General features: G+C 42.7%; 2 protein-coding genes across 3 annotated transcripts; both read left to right on the top strand.

The window, feature by feature from the left end:
* Positions 1-35: 35 nt before the first annotated feature.
* olfm4.2 (olfactomedin 4, tandem duplicate 2) lies at positions 36-4,312 on the top strand. The gene is made up of 4 exons (XM_040042869.1): positions 36-2,779; positions 2,864-3,076; positions 3,161-3,302; positions 3,389-4,312. The coding sequence occupies exons 1-4, from the start codon at positions 2,726-2,728 to the stop codon at positions 4,180-4,182; spliced, it is 1,203 nt and encodes a 400-aa protein (XP_039898803.1). The 5' UTR covers positions 36-2,725; the 3' UTR covers positions 4,183-4,312.
* Positions 4,313-10,022: 5,710 nt separating this feature from the next.
* rps6kl1 (ribosomal protein S6 kinase-like 1) lies at positions 10,023-16,812 on the top strand. 2 transcript variants are annotated; one of them, XM_040042120.1, is made up of 12 exons: positions 10,023-11,053; positions 11,754-11,850; positions 12,038-12,210; positions 12,489-12,613; positions 12,812-12,904; positions 13,079-13,126; positions 13,538-13,670; positions 13,803-15,245; positions 15,341-15,430; positions 15,926-16,008; positions 16,118-16,213; positions 16,309-16,812. In XM_040042120.1, exons 2-12 carry the CDS (start codon positions 11,816-11,818, stop codon positions 16,417-16,419), a joined length of 2,430 nt encoding a protein of 809 aa, XP_039898054.1. In that variant the 5' UTR covers positions 10,023-11,053; positions 11,754-11,815; the 3' UTR covers positions 16,420-16,812. The 2 variants fall into 2 exon arrangements, with proteins under 2 accessions (XP_039898054.1, XP_039898053.1); XM_040042119.1 differs by having other exon boundaries at positions 11,734-11,850.
* The last annotated feature ends 1,890 nt before the right edge of the window (positions 16,813-18,702 follow it).

The raw sequence follows: 18,702 nt of genomic DNA, 5'->3' as shown, positions 1-18,702 counted from the left end.
GAAAACTAAAACAGAATTAAAATAAAAATGGTTCTTAATTGTACCTTCAAACACTTCTATTCTACTGTAGAGGTAATATCTGTTTGCTAACTATTAATACAATATTTGTAATTATTATAACTTCCCTGACAAATCATTGATAGGCATGTCTACAAGAGTGTGAGTCCACGGTTTCAAAACCTATATTTTTATTGTAACACCTGTACTCATTTTCCTAAATCTTGCCTCAGATGTTTGCCCTCTATTCAGTAAAATTTAAAAAGATTAAAAACAAACAAACAAACAAAAAAAACTAACACTGAAACTGATCCAAACTCAACTAAACATTTTCCCACAATAAAAATGAAACTCAAATGTGGAAATCCACCCTGGAAATTGAAATTATGCAGAATTAGAAACAAAATGTCAAAATGAAATAAAAATAAAACTTACTTGAACATACAAAACTATAACATCTGTGTTGACTGCAGTCATAAATGATCTAACTGAACCACTGTATGCATGTCTGCATTTAAAGTGCAATGGAATAATCATCCTGTATGTGCAGTAACTTCACTAAAAACTGCTACAGTCAGAGAATACATCCTACCCCATTTCCAATGATGATTCCTACATGGACTCCTCTCCCACGCCTCATCCCCAATTTGCAAACCCAGCTCCTCCCATGCATTCTTCACAAAGTCAGATTTAGAATTCAAATACTCTGGAAAAACATTCACAAAACCAGAAACCAACTTGTTAGAGTTCGGGGAGCCCAGAAGGAGCTTAAAAATTGGTCCCCCCTTCTGGAAGAGATGGAAAGTTTAAAATACTCTGACGAACATAGTTTCTTATCTGTAAATATTGAAAAAATGTGACTCAGGGAGAGAGAACTTATTCTGCAATTGGGTAAATGAGACACCCAACACAGGGTTCTATTCCTGCATATAACAAACGTGATCCCACCTTGCACTGAACTTTATCGTGTTTACAAAATAAACTCGAGGGCATTCTTAGGCATATATGGGATGAAGACATTCAGACTTGATACCACATAAATAATAAAAAAAGATCAATATTTCTCACAGCTGGTATTGTTTCACCTCTTGAGTCTTTGTGCAAGTCCATGTTTGTATCTCATCATGAAATCAAGTCGTCTCAAAACTTTACAGGTGTGAACGCCAAGTCTGAAGATTGTTCAAGAACTCATTAGAATTGTCATTGCAAGATTGTCCCTCAGTGTTTTTCAGTTTTTCTAATGTGACAAATAGCAGGGTGTTTTTTTTTTTGTGAAAACATATTTAAGAGTTCAAAAATATGTGAAATAAACAAACAAACAAACAAACAAACAAATAAATAAAAGCCCCATAAATATGTTTGTGTGTCAAAGCAAGAAAGGCAGAAATCATTTAGTTCAAATAGTGAACTAGTTCACAGTGAGGTGCTACCACACACTAACAGGCAAAATCTCCCATAGCTGTCCAACAAAAAAGACCTTAATGAGGGCAAACATTTGAAATTGTTACAAAAATAAATAAAATAAATCCAAAGTGCTTCAGTTACTTGAAATTCTTTCTTTGAGTGACGTGATCATGTCTGATATAGAAAATACTTTTGGTAGACTTGGTACATTTGGTAACTGTAAAGCCCAAATTGACTGATTCACACATACTTCATCTAATGATCCAGTGAGTCCTTCTGCCCTCAGAGGTTGTGTCATGAGAGCAGTGGCTTTATCGCTTGTCTCTGCTCGTTTACAGTCATCAATTACTGCCTTCTTTATTGATTTTCAATCACTCACAGTCAGCTTTTCACAAGAAAATGCATTCGAGTATCATCTGCCTTTTATTAATACATTTAAACTCTAATGCTATTTAATGAGGAAATCTTTAAACCAGCATTTTGATTCAGAGAAGTTTGTCAAACATAGTGATTTTATTGAGCTGAGTCAGCATTTTATTCAAAGTTCCTTGTGGCAAAACGCTTCGTTTCCACAAACTACGGTGTTCAAAAACTCCACCCAAGTCACTTGCAATTACTGGCATAGATGGAGAAGTATAAGTTGCTCCATTTTAATGGACTTGTGACTTCACACTTTTAGGACGATGTCCTAAAAAACCTTTATGACTTACAGCAATCTACTCCTAAAAAAAGTTGTGTTTGCCTTTGTGCAAACAGGACTCAGGATCATAGAATGAATACTTGTCCAAATTGTCAGGTCATAAACATAACAACACAGCAGCAACACATGCTGTGCTTCTCATCCGCACCCCACATTTGTATTAAACGTGACGTGGCGGATTCCTCTGTGCTTGTCATAAGCAAACAAATACAATGCCCGAGTGTATGTTGGACTAAGATAATAAATTTGTGAAGAGAGAAGGTGTTTGAGATGGTCTGATAAGAGCTACCTTTAAAAACACTCTGAGAAAGCCACAGAGAAAACCTTTGAGAGATGAAGAGAGACACAATGTTGCCAGCTCTTCTGCTGCTGCTCCTGCCAGCCCTCAGCCCTGTTTTGGCCTGGATTGTAAGCACCTTTACTTTTCTAATAAAGCATGCAGGCACAGTGATTAGTTATGTCTTTTGAATGTTTTTTTGTTTGTTTGTTTGTTTGTTTTTTTAATTTTAGCCAGTGGAGGACTGGGAGTCTGGAAATGTAACGGCATCAGTGAGTGAGTCAGGTCAGTGTGTTTGCCATGTTTTTCTGCCTGACACAACCTTCCCTGCTGACCGGGTTGAGCACATGCAAGAAGTCACTAAAGATCTGCTGTTGGAAGTGGAAATCCAAATGAACAAGGTGCAGTAGGACTAAATAATTATGTGACATTTGAAAGCATATGCTGTAGTAAGACATTAACATTGCTTTTTTTCACCCTTCCAGATAGTGGGCTTTGAGGCTAAGCTGGCGGTCTACCTGCAGGACCTAACTGAGCTGACTATTAGAGTGAACATACTGGAAAGCAGTCCTGACAAATACATCAAACTGGACTTTGAGCTGCTCAGGATTGAGCTGAGAGAATTTGAGGCTCTGGTATCTCAGCTCAAAAACTCTCTCAACTCCTCCTCACCCATATTTGACAGCCTGTACACTGAGGTAAAAACTGCGTTTGAACTTAAATGCAAATGACTTATTTTTAAGAGCACCTAATTTATGTGTCTGTCTTTCTGTGCTTTGTAGATCCACAACATGACCCTCATTGTGAACCAACTGGAGAGTTATGATGAGAGCAACCTGGCGGTGTTCCGCATTGAGCTGGCTAAGCTGCAGAAGAAGCTGGAGGACTGCCAGAAGGAGCAGGAGCTCATCAATCCAGATATTGGTAAGGCCACTGCCTTGGCTGGATTAACGCTGGTGTACGGTCTTGACATTACTAATCATTTTAAACATGCTTATTTTTCTCTTCAGGTAACTGCAATCACACGGGAATCTTGGCCCTCAGCAAGCCAATGGTGCTTCAGCTGAATGCTCATCTGACCCCAGGTTCCATTTATGGGGGCTGGGGAAAAGACTCCAAACCTCTTCGAGGTTCTGAGTCCATGTACTTCTTTGGTGCATACAGCTCCCCTTCAATCAGTGACTTTTACTTGTACTCTAACTATGATAAGCTGATTCTGAGGTCTGCATTCAAACACCATCGCACACCAAACGGGTGGGCAGGGCTTGGGAGCAATTTTATTGTTCGCGGTAACAGCCTATACTATCAGCGCAACTCACCTCTCAGTATGGCCAAACTGAACCTGACCAGTTCCACATATGACTACAGAGTGATCTCAGCCGCTAGTTCAAAGTTCTCTTACAGTTACTCAGCCAGTCAGTTCTTAGACTTTGCAGCTGATGAAAATGGAATGTGGGTAATGTATGCTTCAGAGGCAAGCAAAGGGAAAATTGTCATTGCTAAGATAGAAGAAAAATCTTTTGGTGTTGAAGATCAGTGGAATACTGGTGTGTTTAAGGAGATGGTGGGTAATTCTTTCATGGCCTGTGGAGTTATGTATGCCACCAGGTCAGTGGATGTTGCCACAGAGGAGATCTACTACGCATTTGACACGAAGACCAAGGAGGAGAAACACCTCAGCATTCAGTTCCAGAAGTTCCAGGACAAATACACCAACCTGGACTACAACCCCACCGACCAGAAGCTCTACATGTACAACAATGGCTATTATGTGTCCTATAATGTGAAATTTGACAAAGAATAATTTTATCTCTCGGTCATCTGCAGTATTGTGATCGATACGAGTCTTCTGTAATCTCTTACGGCCTGCGTTTTCTGTGATGCATTGGCTTTTGGCCATCTTTTCCTGAATAAAATCAAACTGAAGCATTCAAATAAAGTGAACAATTGTCTATGCACATAAATTATATCATTATGAAATTATGCCACACAAATTTAGCTTCAGATTTAAAATAGTTCTAGATAATCAAATGAAACAGGAAAAAATGCATGAATTTGATAAAACAATTCTTACTGTATTCAGATAAACATTTTTGCACACAAGTCCAATAGAAAAACATGAACCAAAATATGACAAATAGGGACAAAGTGGTGCACATTTGTCCAGTGTTCACATGTTAAACAGGGTTTTAAATAACTATGTGCTCTATCTGCGGCTGGGCATTAAGACTCACAATCAGAATTTAACATGCGCATAAGGTTGAGTATAAAATGTGATTTTTACTGCAGATTAATCACTTTAGCTTTCATTGATCAAAGTGAACTAATTGAGCAGTTCTTTCATGTAACTGGAGAGTTTACAGGAGTTTAAAGGAGATAATAAACTGTTTTAAACTGCAGCTGAAGATAAGCTGTTATCATGCGATGCAAATAAACATATACACACATTTCACAGAATTCATACAGGATTTATTTTCTGATACTAAAAACTCAAGTTTCTCACCATAAGTACTAAGATAAAGATTCGCCATAATCATCTTTTAATTCTGTTTTTTTCATACATCAGATTAAATAAAGAAAACAAACAACAGGAACCCTGTCATGGACCTGTAGTAGTCCAAGGATAGTATACATAATGCACACACGTGCACTAATCTCAAGGGTCAGTGATGCTGTTCTAATAAAATGTTTATGGCCATGAAATGATGTCACATGGTTTAGCTAAGATAATAAGAGGGGTATTAGACTACAGATAACAGCAGCTGTCACATCTGAATACTAGGGGTGCAACGATACTCGTATCAATATTGAACCGTTCGATACAGTGCTTTCGGTTTGCAATTTATTTGATCAACTTTCCTTCTGACGATGCTGTCTGTGTTGAGCGCTCAGTGAATCTGCGTTTGACTACTCCGCCTAGGCTGCACTGTCGAGCGCAGATCCACTGAGCGCTCAACACAGACAGCATCATCAGAAGGAAGAGAGCAGGGCAAGCTAGCGAGACAGAAGTTAAGCTCTCCTTGCAACATGGCAAATTGAACCTCCCCCACCCTCATTCAGATCTGGCCTTTGGAATTATTTTGGTTTTCATGTGACATATGACCCTGAAGGTAAGCGCGTCATGGACTAAAGTAAAACAGTATGTTGGATGTGCCACGCAATGCTCAATTATATGGGTGGGAACTAGTGTGTTAGCGGGCAGTTAGCTCGTTAAGGTGTTAGCCGTCTAGCCCCACGCAGGGGTAGCTCATTAACGGAGATTTGCCGTGTTGTGGCGTTAACGTCATTTCAATGAGATTAACGCTGACAGCACTAGTGGGAACACAACGAATATGACTGCACATTTATGCCGACATCATCCTAGTGCAAAGACAAGTGGAAGCAGACAAAAACAACAAGCATGCATGCTATAAACTTCACCCGAGTCATTTAGACAGCCGTTAGCACATGATTCTCCTTATGGGGACCTGATATGTTTAATATTGTGGCGAGCTCAGACAACGAGGAGACGGAGGTGTTGTTTGGTCTTGCTTCCCGTGAGCTAGCCAGGGAGCACAGCCGTTTATTGACATCTGCAGAAGAACACTGCCGCTAGCTAACTGCTCAGCGCGGCAACCGCACAGCAACAACAACAACACACAGAGCGCCCTCTGACCCCGGAAGGACACACCGTCGCAGCGAGAGGGCGTCACCGGTCACTATGGCAACATAAACAAAACATAACTGTACAAACAGAACCCTGAACAGCCCTGACCCGCTACATAGCCCCCACCTAAGGGGTCAGTCATCCCCGACGACCCCATTACCCCACACAAAGTCCTGCAAATATCCAGGTGCCTTCTTTTGGCGCACCGGCCGGTCGCGACCGGTGGGGGAAAAGTCACTCGGGTCAGAACATGGGGTGCCACCATCATCCCACTTCTGACACCAGTGTGGCGAGCTCAGACAAGGAGGAGACGGAGGTGTCGTTTGGTCTTGCTTCCCGTGAGCTAGCCAGGGAGCACAGCCGTTTATTGACATCTGCAGAAGAACACTGCCGCTAGCTAACTGCTCAGCGCGGCAACCGCAAAGCAACAACAACACACAAGGCGCCCTCTGACCCCGGAAGGACACACCGTCGCAGCGAGAGGGCGTCACCCGTCACTATGGCAACATAAACAAAACATAACTGTACAAACAGAACCCCGAACAGCCCTGACCCGCTACAATATGCTGCTGAGAATATAGCCCAGAAGAAGCGTATAGTATAGCTTTTATTTTGGAAAGAGCCATTTCTCTGTAATAAACTCTCTTTTCCAAAGATGAGTGATTCCTCAATCAGATACAGGTGTTACCGCGCCAGATCCGCGGCCCCGAACCGTAGTAAGGAAACCTCTGGCAGTTACTTGAAGGTTCCGTAACTGACTCGTAGCCGGCAACAGCTTACTATACAGGTCAACTCCGCTAGCAAAAAGATCGAAGGAGGCGTAGGAAACTGCTTCACCGAACTTTATTTCTTCTCTAAGGCACGAACACCGCGTACAGTGGGCTGAAACAGTTTACTCACAGCGAGCATCGCCGACACAACTCTGGCTGTCGAGGGAGTTATTATATTCCTTTTATTTATTTTCTTTTTGTCTCTTCTGTAGCTAACCGTTACTTTTTCCCCTTCTCCGCTCTCTCTCTTCACACACACACCAGGCAGTCCCGCTACACACATCCCGAATACATTTCCCATCAGGCTTCATCCTTAAAGGGCCATGCCTGTAACACAGGGCTTGCAAAATCGCTAGCCCGACGTCCCGGGGCTAGCGATTTTTCCAGTCGGGCTACCAAAATCTATCTCTGCCCTGCCCGTCGGGCTATTGTAGGAAGGAAAAATATATGTCAATGCTTTTGCATTCTTTCGGAAATGTAGCTGGGTAATTATGTCATTGGCATCGGTGAGCCACTGTCAATATGTGACATATTGTAATCGCGTTTGAATTTGCGCTTGTTTTTTGCTTCCGCTTTGCAAATGTCCAGGTGCCTTCTTTTGGCGCACTGGCTGGTCGCGACCGGCGGGGGGAAAGTCACTCGGGTCAGAACATGGGGTGCTACCATCATCCCACTTCTGACACCAATGTGGCGAGCTCAGACAACGAGGAGACGGGGGTGTCGTTTGGTCTTGCTTCCCGTGAGCTAGCCAGGGAGCACAGCCGTTTATTGACATCTGCAGAAGAACACTGCCGCTAGCTAACTGCTCAGCGCGGCAACCGCACAGCAACAACAACACACAAGGCGCCCTCTGACCCCGGAAGGACACACCGTCGCAGCGAGAGGGCGTCACCCGTCACTATGGCAACATAAACAAAACATAACTGTACAAACAGAACCCCGAACAGCCCTGACCCGCTACAATATGCTGCTGAGAATATAGCCCAGAAGAAGCGTATAGTATAGCTCTTATTTTGGAAAGAGCCATTTCTCTGTAATAAACTCTCTTTTCCAAAGATGAGTGATTCCTCAATCAGATACAGGGCTTGCAAAATCGCTAGAGAGCGACAGCACTGATTGGTGAGTGATGATAATTTGCGCACCAATTCCTCTGACATCGTCTTATCAATCGTTAGCTTACTATGCAAACATGACAAGTGAAATCTCCCGCAGCAAGCTTAAACATGTGAGAGGTTGATCGCACAGAGAATCGCTGACCGTTATGTGTGTGTGTGTGTGTGTAAAAGCAGCATGATATATATTTTAGTTCTGCTGAGCCAAATAAGACAGGTCAGGGTGAAGAAGTGACAGCCAAAGAAAAGCTTACCACAAAACGGAAAAGTTATGACAAATCAGACTATAAGGCAAAAAGAAAGTGCAGCTTTATGGTTTCATGGACAAAAGAATTTCTGTGGCTGCAATATGACGAGCTATATAACCGGGGCTGCACATAAGTGGTCCGCAGGTGCGCATTCGCTGTCAAAAAAAAAAAAACGCGCACAAGATATGAAGTTGCAACGCGTGTTTGCATACATAAGATTTTCTGGAGGAGGACAGACATTTGTTTAAAACTCTTAAAGATGTCGAAGAAGCTCCTTTAAGCAATTACTTTGGTGTTCCTCCACCTCCAAAGAAATGTCAGAAGGAGTCCGAACCACAAAAGAAGCGCGTATTCTCGGAAAAGTGGTTGCAGGAGGTGAGCTGGCTTCAAACAAATGATGAACGCACAGAGATGTGGTGCAGAATGTGCCGTGAAAATCCCACTCTAGCGGACAAAAACAGTGCTTTTTATATGGACGCAAACGCGCGTTGCAACTTCTTATCTGGTGCGCGTCTTTTATGTTGACAGCGAATGCGCACATGCGGACCACTTATGTGCACCCGTGTAAATAACATAATGTTCTGCCGGGTGTGTTGTTGGTTTTCTCTCGATTTCTGAGTCGACAAGCGCCTTTGTTACTGGGACCAGTCATTTTAAGAAAGGCCCCCATTAGAAGCCATGAGAAATGCAAGAAATGCATTATTGCTCAGTCTGCAATATCTTTCCCAGAACAAACACCAATTGCAAATAACATACTAAAAATAAACCTGAAAATCTGTTTAGAACAGCGTACTATGTTGCAAAGAGTGAACTACCACTGGCACAATTTAGCAGTCTTTGCAAACTTCAAAAAGCAAATGGCCTAGATCTTGGTTCCACTTGTCTCTTACCCGTGACTTCAGTGGAAATTTCAAATTCAGGATCTGACACAGACTGATTCATGTCCTACACAGTTCTTACAAGTCCATAGAAATTTCTGTTCAATTAGAACCAAGTATTTGAGTTGATGATTGTAATTTTTATACAATGTTGTAATTTGTTTTTCAAAATTTTTTGATTAATGTTTTGTTTCCTTTACAATATTTTACTTTAATGTATAATATTGTACAGGAAACAAAACATCAATCAAAAAATTGCTCTCTTTTTTTATTCGGGCTACTTACATTTATTTTGGGCTACCAAAAACTGAAGAGTCCCTGCCCGAAGGGCTACCAGGGATTTTGAAATTTTGAGAGCCCTGAGATATATTTATTTTTTTAATTACTTTTGTTTCAGCAACATTAAATTTAAAAACTGTACTTTTGAGTTAAAATATATATTTATAATTTTAATAAATGACAAATTAAAAAGGCATGAACATTTTTTTTGTATCGAAAAAATATCGAACCGTGACACCAAAGTAACGAACCGAACCGTGAATTTTGTGTATCGTTGCACCCCTACTGAATACGTTAGAAGCTCTTCAAGCAAGAGCACAACTGCTTTGTCTTTAATGATGCTCTTTCAATAAAACAGAAATACAAAAGACAACAACTGTGTACATGCCTGTAACTGTAAATGGCCTGTATTTATATAGCGCTTTACTAGTCCCTAAGGACCCCAAAGCGCTTTACATATCCAGTCATCCACCCATTCACACACATTCACACACTGGTGATGGCAGCTACATTGTAGCCACAGCCACCCTGGGGCGCACTGACAGAGGCGAGGCTGCCGGACACTGGCGCCACCGGGCCCTCTGACCACCACCAGTAGGTAACGGGTGAAGTGTCTCGCCCAAGGACACAACGACTGAGACTGTCCGAGCCGGGGCTTGAACCGGCAACCTTGCGATTACAAGGCGAACTCCCAACTCTTGAGCCACGATCGCCGTGGGAAACGGTATCTATGTCACCAGGCCAGATACTTTGAAGTTCTGCTACCTATGACGCTGAGGGAAGTGAGAATCATCTTACAGATATTTCAGGAGAAATTTGTCAGCTTGCATACAATCCCACTAATCAGACGATCTACAGACACAGTGACATCATGGTTCCTATCATGAAACATTCAACACCCGGATATCTTCTTGGTCTCCTGTATTGTGATTGTCATAAATGTTGTCTTACATTGTGCTAAAATCAAAGTTTATCATTCGACTGGGTTATTTTGCTTCAGTTTGAATGAAAACAAAATAAAATTTGATTTGATTTAATTGTGGATGGGTTAAAAAAAAAACCCTCTGTGGTGACTAATACCCCTCCCCTTTTGGATAAGGTTACAGCATTTGATCTTATGCCCCTCTTTCTCCCCCTTCTTCCAGGGACATGCTGGAGTTTCCTCCCACTTCCGTAACCCAATCCCTCCCTTGGGTGGGTGAGGGGGTGGGGGAGGACTTGCCTTTGTGCTCTGGTTGGAGCGTGGCTCCATCTGGTACCAAGTACCCACCGAAACCCAGCAGCTTATCAATTCTAAACAGGAGGAAGCTTTCATTAACTGTACATGGTCGACATTAAAAATAAATAAATAAAATAATCGATTGTTGTATAAAATGAATAATTTTAAATGCGATTTGTCTGGAGAAATCTGAGGAAAATCCATTATTTTTAATTAAATAAATAAATAAATCTGGGCTGAAAATAGCCTTCAGTCAGTCAACACAAATACAGCACTGTCTCTTTAAATCCTCTAGCATCTGTCAGGATGACAGGGGGGAACTGGTCTCTGTGTGTGGAACGGTACCCTAAAGTGACATCATGCTCAGCCAATCAGCAGCCTCGCCTGAGCTCTCTCCTCCTGTCCTGCTTGTGGGATGATGTGTTCTGGTTGCTAAAGACACAGGCTGCTGCTGCTGCTGCTGCTGCTGCTGCTGATGCTGCTGCTGGGGCGGAGGGTCCAGGCCATGCTCGCCTTGCATCAGGTACACAGCGTGCATTTGTGCGGGTTACACGTGTTTTCTGTGGTGTTAGTGCACTTATGTATCATGATACACTGCTAGCTCACTGGCTATGAGGTGAATGTTGTGAAGATGATGGATTATAATGGAGGAGACTGCAGATGGGTCTGTGTGGCTCACACTTCTCAGATGATGACGCCTCCACGGCTGGATGGGGTGTGTATGGCTCTGATGTTTCAGTGTAGACTGAACTGGGGGGGGGATATAGGATTTTCATATATAGAAGGTTTTCTTTTGAGCCATAGCTTCCGCATGCAGCCTGATAATTCATTCATTTAATGTTATAAATGGCATACTAAAAATTTAATCAAGCCTCTTGTTAGCACATACTTTTGCTCCTTGGAAGTGATCACTGTCATCTGATTTGTGCGAGTCGATTACCCCAGTTTTTATAGCATGTACAGTTGGGAGTCCTTGTGTCTACACCTTTTTCAGGCAAGCCTTTGCGTATTTATCACGTTTTAAGGAAAAAATATTGCATTTATGAGACATACAGCTATGAGCCTCAGTGCTCTGAGTCATCTCTCTGTCATCTTGGACATTTTCTGCTCTGCTTCTTTCCATTCATCACAAATAGAAGAGCAAAGCCTGCACTCACTTCCTGTTCTGCTCTGACGGTTAACTCTTTGCTTGCGCTCGCTCAGATGATCATGCCTTTCTGCAGAGACCCACGTTTTGGAGTCACTGGGAGCAGACACGCTCTGATTCCAGTGATCGGGGGCAGAGATGAGCCCTGCTGTTGATAAGACTGAAGAGCAAAGGTAATCTGAACAGTTGTGTTGTTTTAATATCATTTTAAAAGCCTCACAGCAGCAGTGTGATTAACATACCCAAGTTTTGTATTCAGTTTCTGTTTCTGTGATTAGGCAGTTTGCTCATATCTCAACTATATTTAAATATAGTTCCATTTATTTAAGAGTAATGTCTAACTTTCCCTGCTATGCACAGGCCCAGCTGGACCTTGACGGGTCCAAAAGAAGAAGTGATGGCAAAAAGAGATTACTTGGTGGAGGCGGCCAAGCAGATCCGCATGGCACTGGACAGTGAGGTGAATGAGGACTATGAGGCAGCTTTCAGTTACTACAAGAACGGCGTGGACCTGCTGCTAAATGGGGTTCAATGTAAGTGGAAAATATCTGGGCTCTTTTCTGCGTGACAGAGTGAAAAGGGAACATGGAAATGCATGTTTGCACAAGACATGTGATGGGAAGATGTGAACGAGTATAAAAACAGGAAGTCATAAACCAAAGGTTAAGCACAGATTTGCTTGCTGGCCAAATATTTTAGGTGTGTGCTACTGTTTTATAGATCAAAGGGACTTTGTGGCATTTAATATATTCCCAAAGCCAAGGTTTTACCCACTTTTACTGGTGTGAGACTGAGTTTAATTGTTTTGCAGTGGATCCGAACAAGGATCGTCGGGAGGCTGTGAAGAGGAAAACAACCCAGTATTTGAAGAGAGCAGAAGAAATCTTTATAACACATCTACAGGATAACCTGGGGAAAGGGAGCTCTCATTTAGGGGTAAGACAATCATCCTTTGCTGCTTTTAAGAGAAGAAAAAAGGCATCTTGTTTGTTGATCTGTATGCAGGGTTGTAACATATTGTAGCTCAGCAGTCCTTGCTTGTACTCTTCTCAAAGGACAAAACATTTAGTGCCTACTATCACAAACCAAGTTTCAAATTCTTACTTGAGATCCGGTTGATTTCTGTGTCATCAGGGCTACAGCAGTCTGAGGTTCCGTCCAATCAGACATCTGAGTTCACCCGTGGAGGATCTGGAGATGTGTAAGGTTGTGGGTGTGGCTGACAAGGTATGAAAGACTTTTGTTTTAATTTTGATTTTTATTGTTTCTTTTGCCTTTTTGCACTCCTTGTAGCACACAGTGAAAGTGTCAATGATCAACTGCGCTCCAACCTTGAAACTTGCTGTAATAATTTACCCGCTTTTATGTGGAAGGCTGAAGGTGTTATTTCTCATTTTTAAGGTCCTAATTGTGCAAAGTATGGTCAACAAGGAGACATTTGTGGTAAAGGTGAGTGTGCGCTCTATAGTAGCCAGTTGATCAACAAAATTATACCTATAAAAACACATCCATTGGCCAACACGTGTCCACAGATAGTTGAGATGATTTGAGGGGGAGGGCGGCTGTCTAGCAGCAACACCGTTGTTGTATTCTGTTGCAGGCTAGTCGATGCTGATTGTCTCCCAGAGTATCACTCCACATTAATCAAGCCTAAGAGCTCTCACCCTTTTAGCCAGTGCTAGTGCACCTCATATTTCAGTGTACAGATAGACATTGCAGCAGACAGGCACTTGGACCTAAAGGGTCAATCCAAGCAGTGGTTAATCTACGCCTGAATGAGTAATAATGCACCTGCGTCTTTCTCATCTAGAAAATGCTAATTTATATATAACTATATGAGTCATGCTCATTATGTTCCAGAGCCTGGTTAAGTCTAGCTGGGAGAGCAGGGACCAGCCAACCATCATTCCTCAAGGGGTGCCATACATGGTCAAGCTGCTAAGATATTACGTCAGTGAGGATGCTGTGTATCTGCATTTGGAGCATGTCAAAGGTGAGCGTTTAACCACTGCTCTCACTGCTGCTGGAACAATGTGGATGGATTTTTGGTAACAGTGATGGAGTGTAATATAGAGGGTTTTTTTCTTTTCTTTTGTTTGTTTTTTGCATTGCTCCTTCTCTGTAGGTGGGAGGCTTTTCTCCAAGCTGCATAAACTGAGGAACGAGAAGGCCAAGGAACACCCAGAATGCTTCGCTTCTCGCCATCATAACACCAAGCTGAAGACCAGCCGGACCTCACCTGCAATCAGCGCAGACTACCAGCAGAGCAGAAGTGCAGCGGTGATTCCTGAGAAACTAAACGACGAAAGCCCCGACGCAGACTTCCCTACCTCGTGGGATGAGACGCAGCAGCGACTGGAGAGCTGCGGGACTCACTCCTACATCGAGGAGACGGGTTGTCTGCAGAACACACGCTCGGCGGCGTCTTTTTACACCAAGCTTGATCGGCTCACTCTGCTGTCTGGCCCGACGAGGACGCAGGTCAAAACTCACATCCATCCACCAGCTCCTAGTTTGTGTTTGCACTCCAGCGAAACTCAGGAAAAGCCAGCTCTTCCTCTCTCCTGCGCTCGTGTCAGTCAAGCTCTCGACGTCATGTCGGAGCTCCATAAAAAGAAACCTGGAATGGGGCTGATAGAGTGCAGCTCCGAATTCGAAGTGGCTTGGAAAGCTGCGGATCCAGTGCACAACTGTGAGAAAACAAACCCCTATGCACTGACTGACGCTGATTTATCCCTAGAACGAACTGCACCTCATACGAATCTGGACTCGTTTATTAAAGCAGGGTCACAAAACAGTGAAAATGTTTTGAGTTCTAGTCCTGCCATATTGCATCTTCCTCTTCATTGCCAAACCCAGATCCATGGCAGGGCTTCATGGGATATGAATGGCTCTCCCCAGGGATCTGTTTTAGGTGTAAACTCAGCAGAATTAAACACAAAGCAGGAACGCAGCAGTCCCACTGTGGAAGAAAGAAATGGAATGGTAGTTATCAGAAGTACAGACAGAGTAGTATTTTCTGACCACACAGATACACAGATCACCTCGGACAGTTCTTGGCCTTCCTCAGCTTCACTCTGCCTCAGTGTTACAGAAAAAAAGCACATGTTTTCCAGGGTTCCCTTGGCTTTTTCGGGGCTCAGTAATAAAGGGGAAGCCTGCTCAAGTGAGGCAAAAGAAGGAGTAGAGGAAGCCCGTGAGCTGCTAAGCCCTGGAGAGAAGCGTGCACCTACAACAAAGGGATCATCTGTAGGCTGGTTCTCCTCTGGCCCTCATGATGCCCCGCCCAACAGGAAGCGAGAGGATGTGGATGGTTTTATAAAACCAGAAAGACCAGATGGTGAAAGAGAAGACCAGATCATAGAGGTGGATGGGTGGTGCCATCTGCCTCGGTTCCCTATCAAGTCGCCCGGGGCTGCAGATAAGGCCATGCAGACCTGTTGGGGGCTTCCTGAGAATGAAGTGCGCATCTGGGGGGCACAGATCTTGTTGGCCTTGGAGAGTTTGCATCAGCAAGGCATCCTGTGTCGGGATCTTAACCCTAGAAATGTTCTGCTCACTAGCAACGGTAAGGCTATCAAATCTAGCAACTGTCAAAGACCACATGATAAAAAACCCAATTTGTGCTGTATTTGAGTTTAATTTGCTATAATGTTTTCACAGGAAAGGTGTGTTTGACGTTCTTCAGCCAGTGGAGTGAGGTTCAGTCAGAGATCAGCTCCAAATCCATGGAACAGATGTACTGTGCTCCCGGTAAGACTTCACTCTAAGCTGGCACCCTTGCTTACTCCTTAGCATAAACTGCCACCTAGTGGCAATGTCCATTTGGTCCACTTTGTCCTGAACAAGAAGTCGGGTACTTCATGGTAAGTGGAGAGGGTCTATGTATCACTTTTCTACTCTTCTTATACAAAACACCTTCACACAAGGACATTTTTCTACATCTAAGCGCTCTCTGTCTACCATTCACACTGTGATCCAGCATCAGGACAAACTCAGAGGTTCAGTGTCGTGCCCAAAAATACTTTGCCACACAGCCTGGAGCAGCCAGGGATCCAACCACCAACGTTCCAATTAGGAAATTGGCCACTCTATTGGCTGAGCCACATTCACTCAGCTGTAGAGCCTTTTAAATTCATCTCAACCAACTCGACACATTGCAAGTGAATATAAAGCGATAACAAGAAACACACCTTCAGGGAACATCAGTGATACCTGAACTCAGCTCAGCTCGATGTTTGTTGACAGAAATTGGCGGAGTGTCCCGGATCACAGAGTCTTGCGATTGGTGGAGTCTTGGGGCTTTGCTGTTCGAACTTCTTACAGGAATGGTAAGCTAAACGCTCTCCAAGCATATTAATAATGTAATAGTCTGCAACTTTTGAATTTTGTAAGTTTTGTACCATCCCTGCAAAATATTGGTTCTGACTCTCCCCGCAGCCTTTGTGGCAGCTCCACCCAGCAGGAATCCACTCCCACACTCAGCTGCTCATCCCCGACCACCTGAGCACCGCGGCCGCTTCTCTGCTTACCGAGGTTAGAGTTAAGGGTTGAAAGATCTGCGAGGCTTTTGTTATAAAGAGTGTATTCAAAAAGTTTTAAACTGTGTTTCTACTCATTTTCACTTACAGTTGCTCCAGTTCGATGCTGGTTATCGCCTTGGCTCTGGAGGTGGGGGTGTAAGTGACATCAAATGTCATCCCTTCTTCAATGGAGTTTCCTGGAAGGCTCTGAGCTGCTAGCAGGAGATGATCCCTGTGTGTTACACTGGACTTGAAACACTGGGCTGAATCCGAGCATCCTAACGTGGCCCTAACAGTTGTAGCACCGCATACTGGTTTCATTTGAATTTTGTGCTTCCCAAAGAAATATGACAAAATAAAAACCTGAAACAAAAATGGTGAACTGTCACATGGACAGTGAAACAAGATGGATTATTTTAAACCCTTGAGATGTAACTTAATATATATTTGATGTAATTTTGATAGTTTTACAAGTTCAGTATCACCGTGCATGAAAACCGATGCCAACTAAACCTAACATGTGACAATTGAAAAAATTACTAATTTTGGACTACTTGATGTAGAAAAACAATAATGAAGAATGAATAAATAGGCAATAAATTGTTACATCTTCTTTGAACATCCCTTCCTGTTATAAAGCCTTCGTCATTTTGGGTTAGCATTCATAAATAGGCCATTACTACGTCCAAAGATTGGCACAATTTTAAGTTTTGGTTTATTCAAATGAATTTTAAACTTTTTCAAATATGATTACATATAAAGTAGCCATTTGTGAAGTGGGACTCCCCAAAAGATATGCAGGGCTCATAACCAGGGACCCAAAACACCAGAAAATACTTGCATAATACCTAAAATATATCATTTTGAACATGCATTCTTATACTAACCTAGATCCTAAAGTATCATATCATGAAATGATTACATCTCTTGATAGTGACACATGAAAATATGAAAAGTGTAGATTCATTAGGGTGTGGACTGGGCTACGGTGCAAAACACTTTTTAAAGACAGAGAAAGGTTTTTATTGTGCTTTCAAGTTCACTCCATAGCTGTGGACCTCCACAGGCCACTCTGAAACTTACATTTAAGTTGACAGTTCCTTCCCTTCAGGAGTTGTGTTTCCTTGTTGTACATTCGGATATGTTCACAAAGTCTGTCACTGAGTCTTAAGGCTCCACAATTTTAAAACAACAGTAATACTATCAGGGATACATTAAACCTATTGAGATTAGAGTTGCAGCAGTATGACTCAAAATGTACAGATATTGACATGGATACCTACACTCTCTGATCACTTTGTTGGGTAAGCCTGTTAAAACTGCACATTAGCCCAAACATTAAACCGATAAGCCAATCACGTGGCAGCAATTCAGTGCTTTTAGGCATGAAGACGTGGTCAAGTTCAAACCAAGCATCAGAATGGGAAAATAAAGGTGGGTTAAGTGACTTTGAACATGGTGCAGTTATTGGTGGCACGGGGGCTAGTTTGAGTATCCACAGTGGCCTCCACAGTTACCAGATCTCAGTCCAATAGATCACATTTATGATGTAGTGGAATGAAAGACTTGTGTCATGGGTGTGCAGCCAATGAATACGCAGCAGCCCTGTGATGCTATCGTGGCAGTATGGACCAAAGTCTCTGGGAAATGTTTCCAGCATCTTGCTGAATCTATGTCATGGGGAATTAAGCCAGTTCTTAAGTTGAAAGGTGGTTCAACCCATTCTTAGCAAGTTGTACCTAATAAAGCGGCCAGTGAGCGTATGTTCAGAAACTAGGATAAACAAGTTATTTACAACAGATGGTATCGCCCCCACATGAGTCACATGAAGTGCAACTTGATCTCAAATGGGTCAGAAATTTAAAACTACTCTGCATTTTTCCTCTAGCCGGTGCCTTTAGGGGTGAACACAGCAGCTCATTCTCTTCTGTCGCACAAGTCCTTCTCATGTGCTCCTCCACTGCATCAATGAATCTTCTCTCTGGTCTCTCCTCCTACTGCCTGGCAGCTCCAACTTCAAAATCCTTTGCCAACATCTCCCACTTTCTTTTAGTAGAATTACAACTGGATTCTAAGAAGTTCACATTAAATCAACCTTTAATTTACAAAACACATTAAGAGCTTGAGATGTCTTCAGAAAAATAACTGCAGTTACACAATGTGCCATTACAAAGGAACACTACTGTCATAACTCAAAGCAGTGTGTCAGCATGGCGCTTTGGCCTACAGACCTTTGTGCGTACTAAGGCAGGTCACGGGTAATTTGTAAGTAAGGCCGCCTTCAAGCTAACAATGAGTCAGACATCTGGCATTTCTGACCAAAACCTATGCAAAGCAATCGGTTCTGAAGCACTTGCAGCCATGTTTTCTGGTGTAAATTGCAGTGGACATTTCAAACATTTTTCTCTCTGCAACCATCCACTGGGCTGGATTACATCCCATATTTTTGTCATTCATGTTACAAAGCAACATATCCACCCCTCATTTGAAACACGTCAATCA

This window comes from Simochromis diagramma, unplaced genomic scaffold (assembly GCF_900408965.1).
Source record: "Simochromis diagramma unplaced genomic scaffold, fSimDia1.1 OVJJ01000304.1, whole genome shotgun sequence".
In the NCBI taxonomy this organism is placed as follows: Eukaryota; Metazoa; Chordata; class Actinopteri; order Cichliformes; family Cichlidae; genus Simochromis; species Simochromis diagramma.
This window is presented reverse-complemented; position numbering and strand designations above follow the sequence as displayed.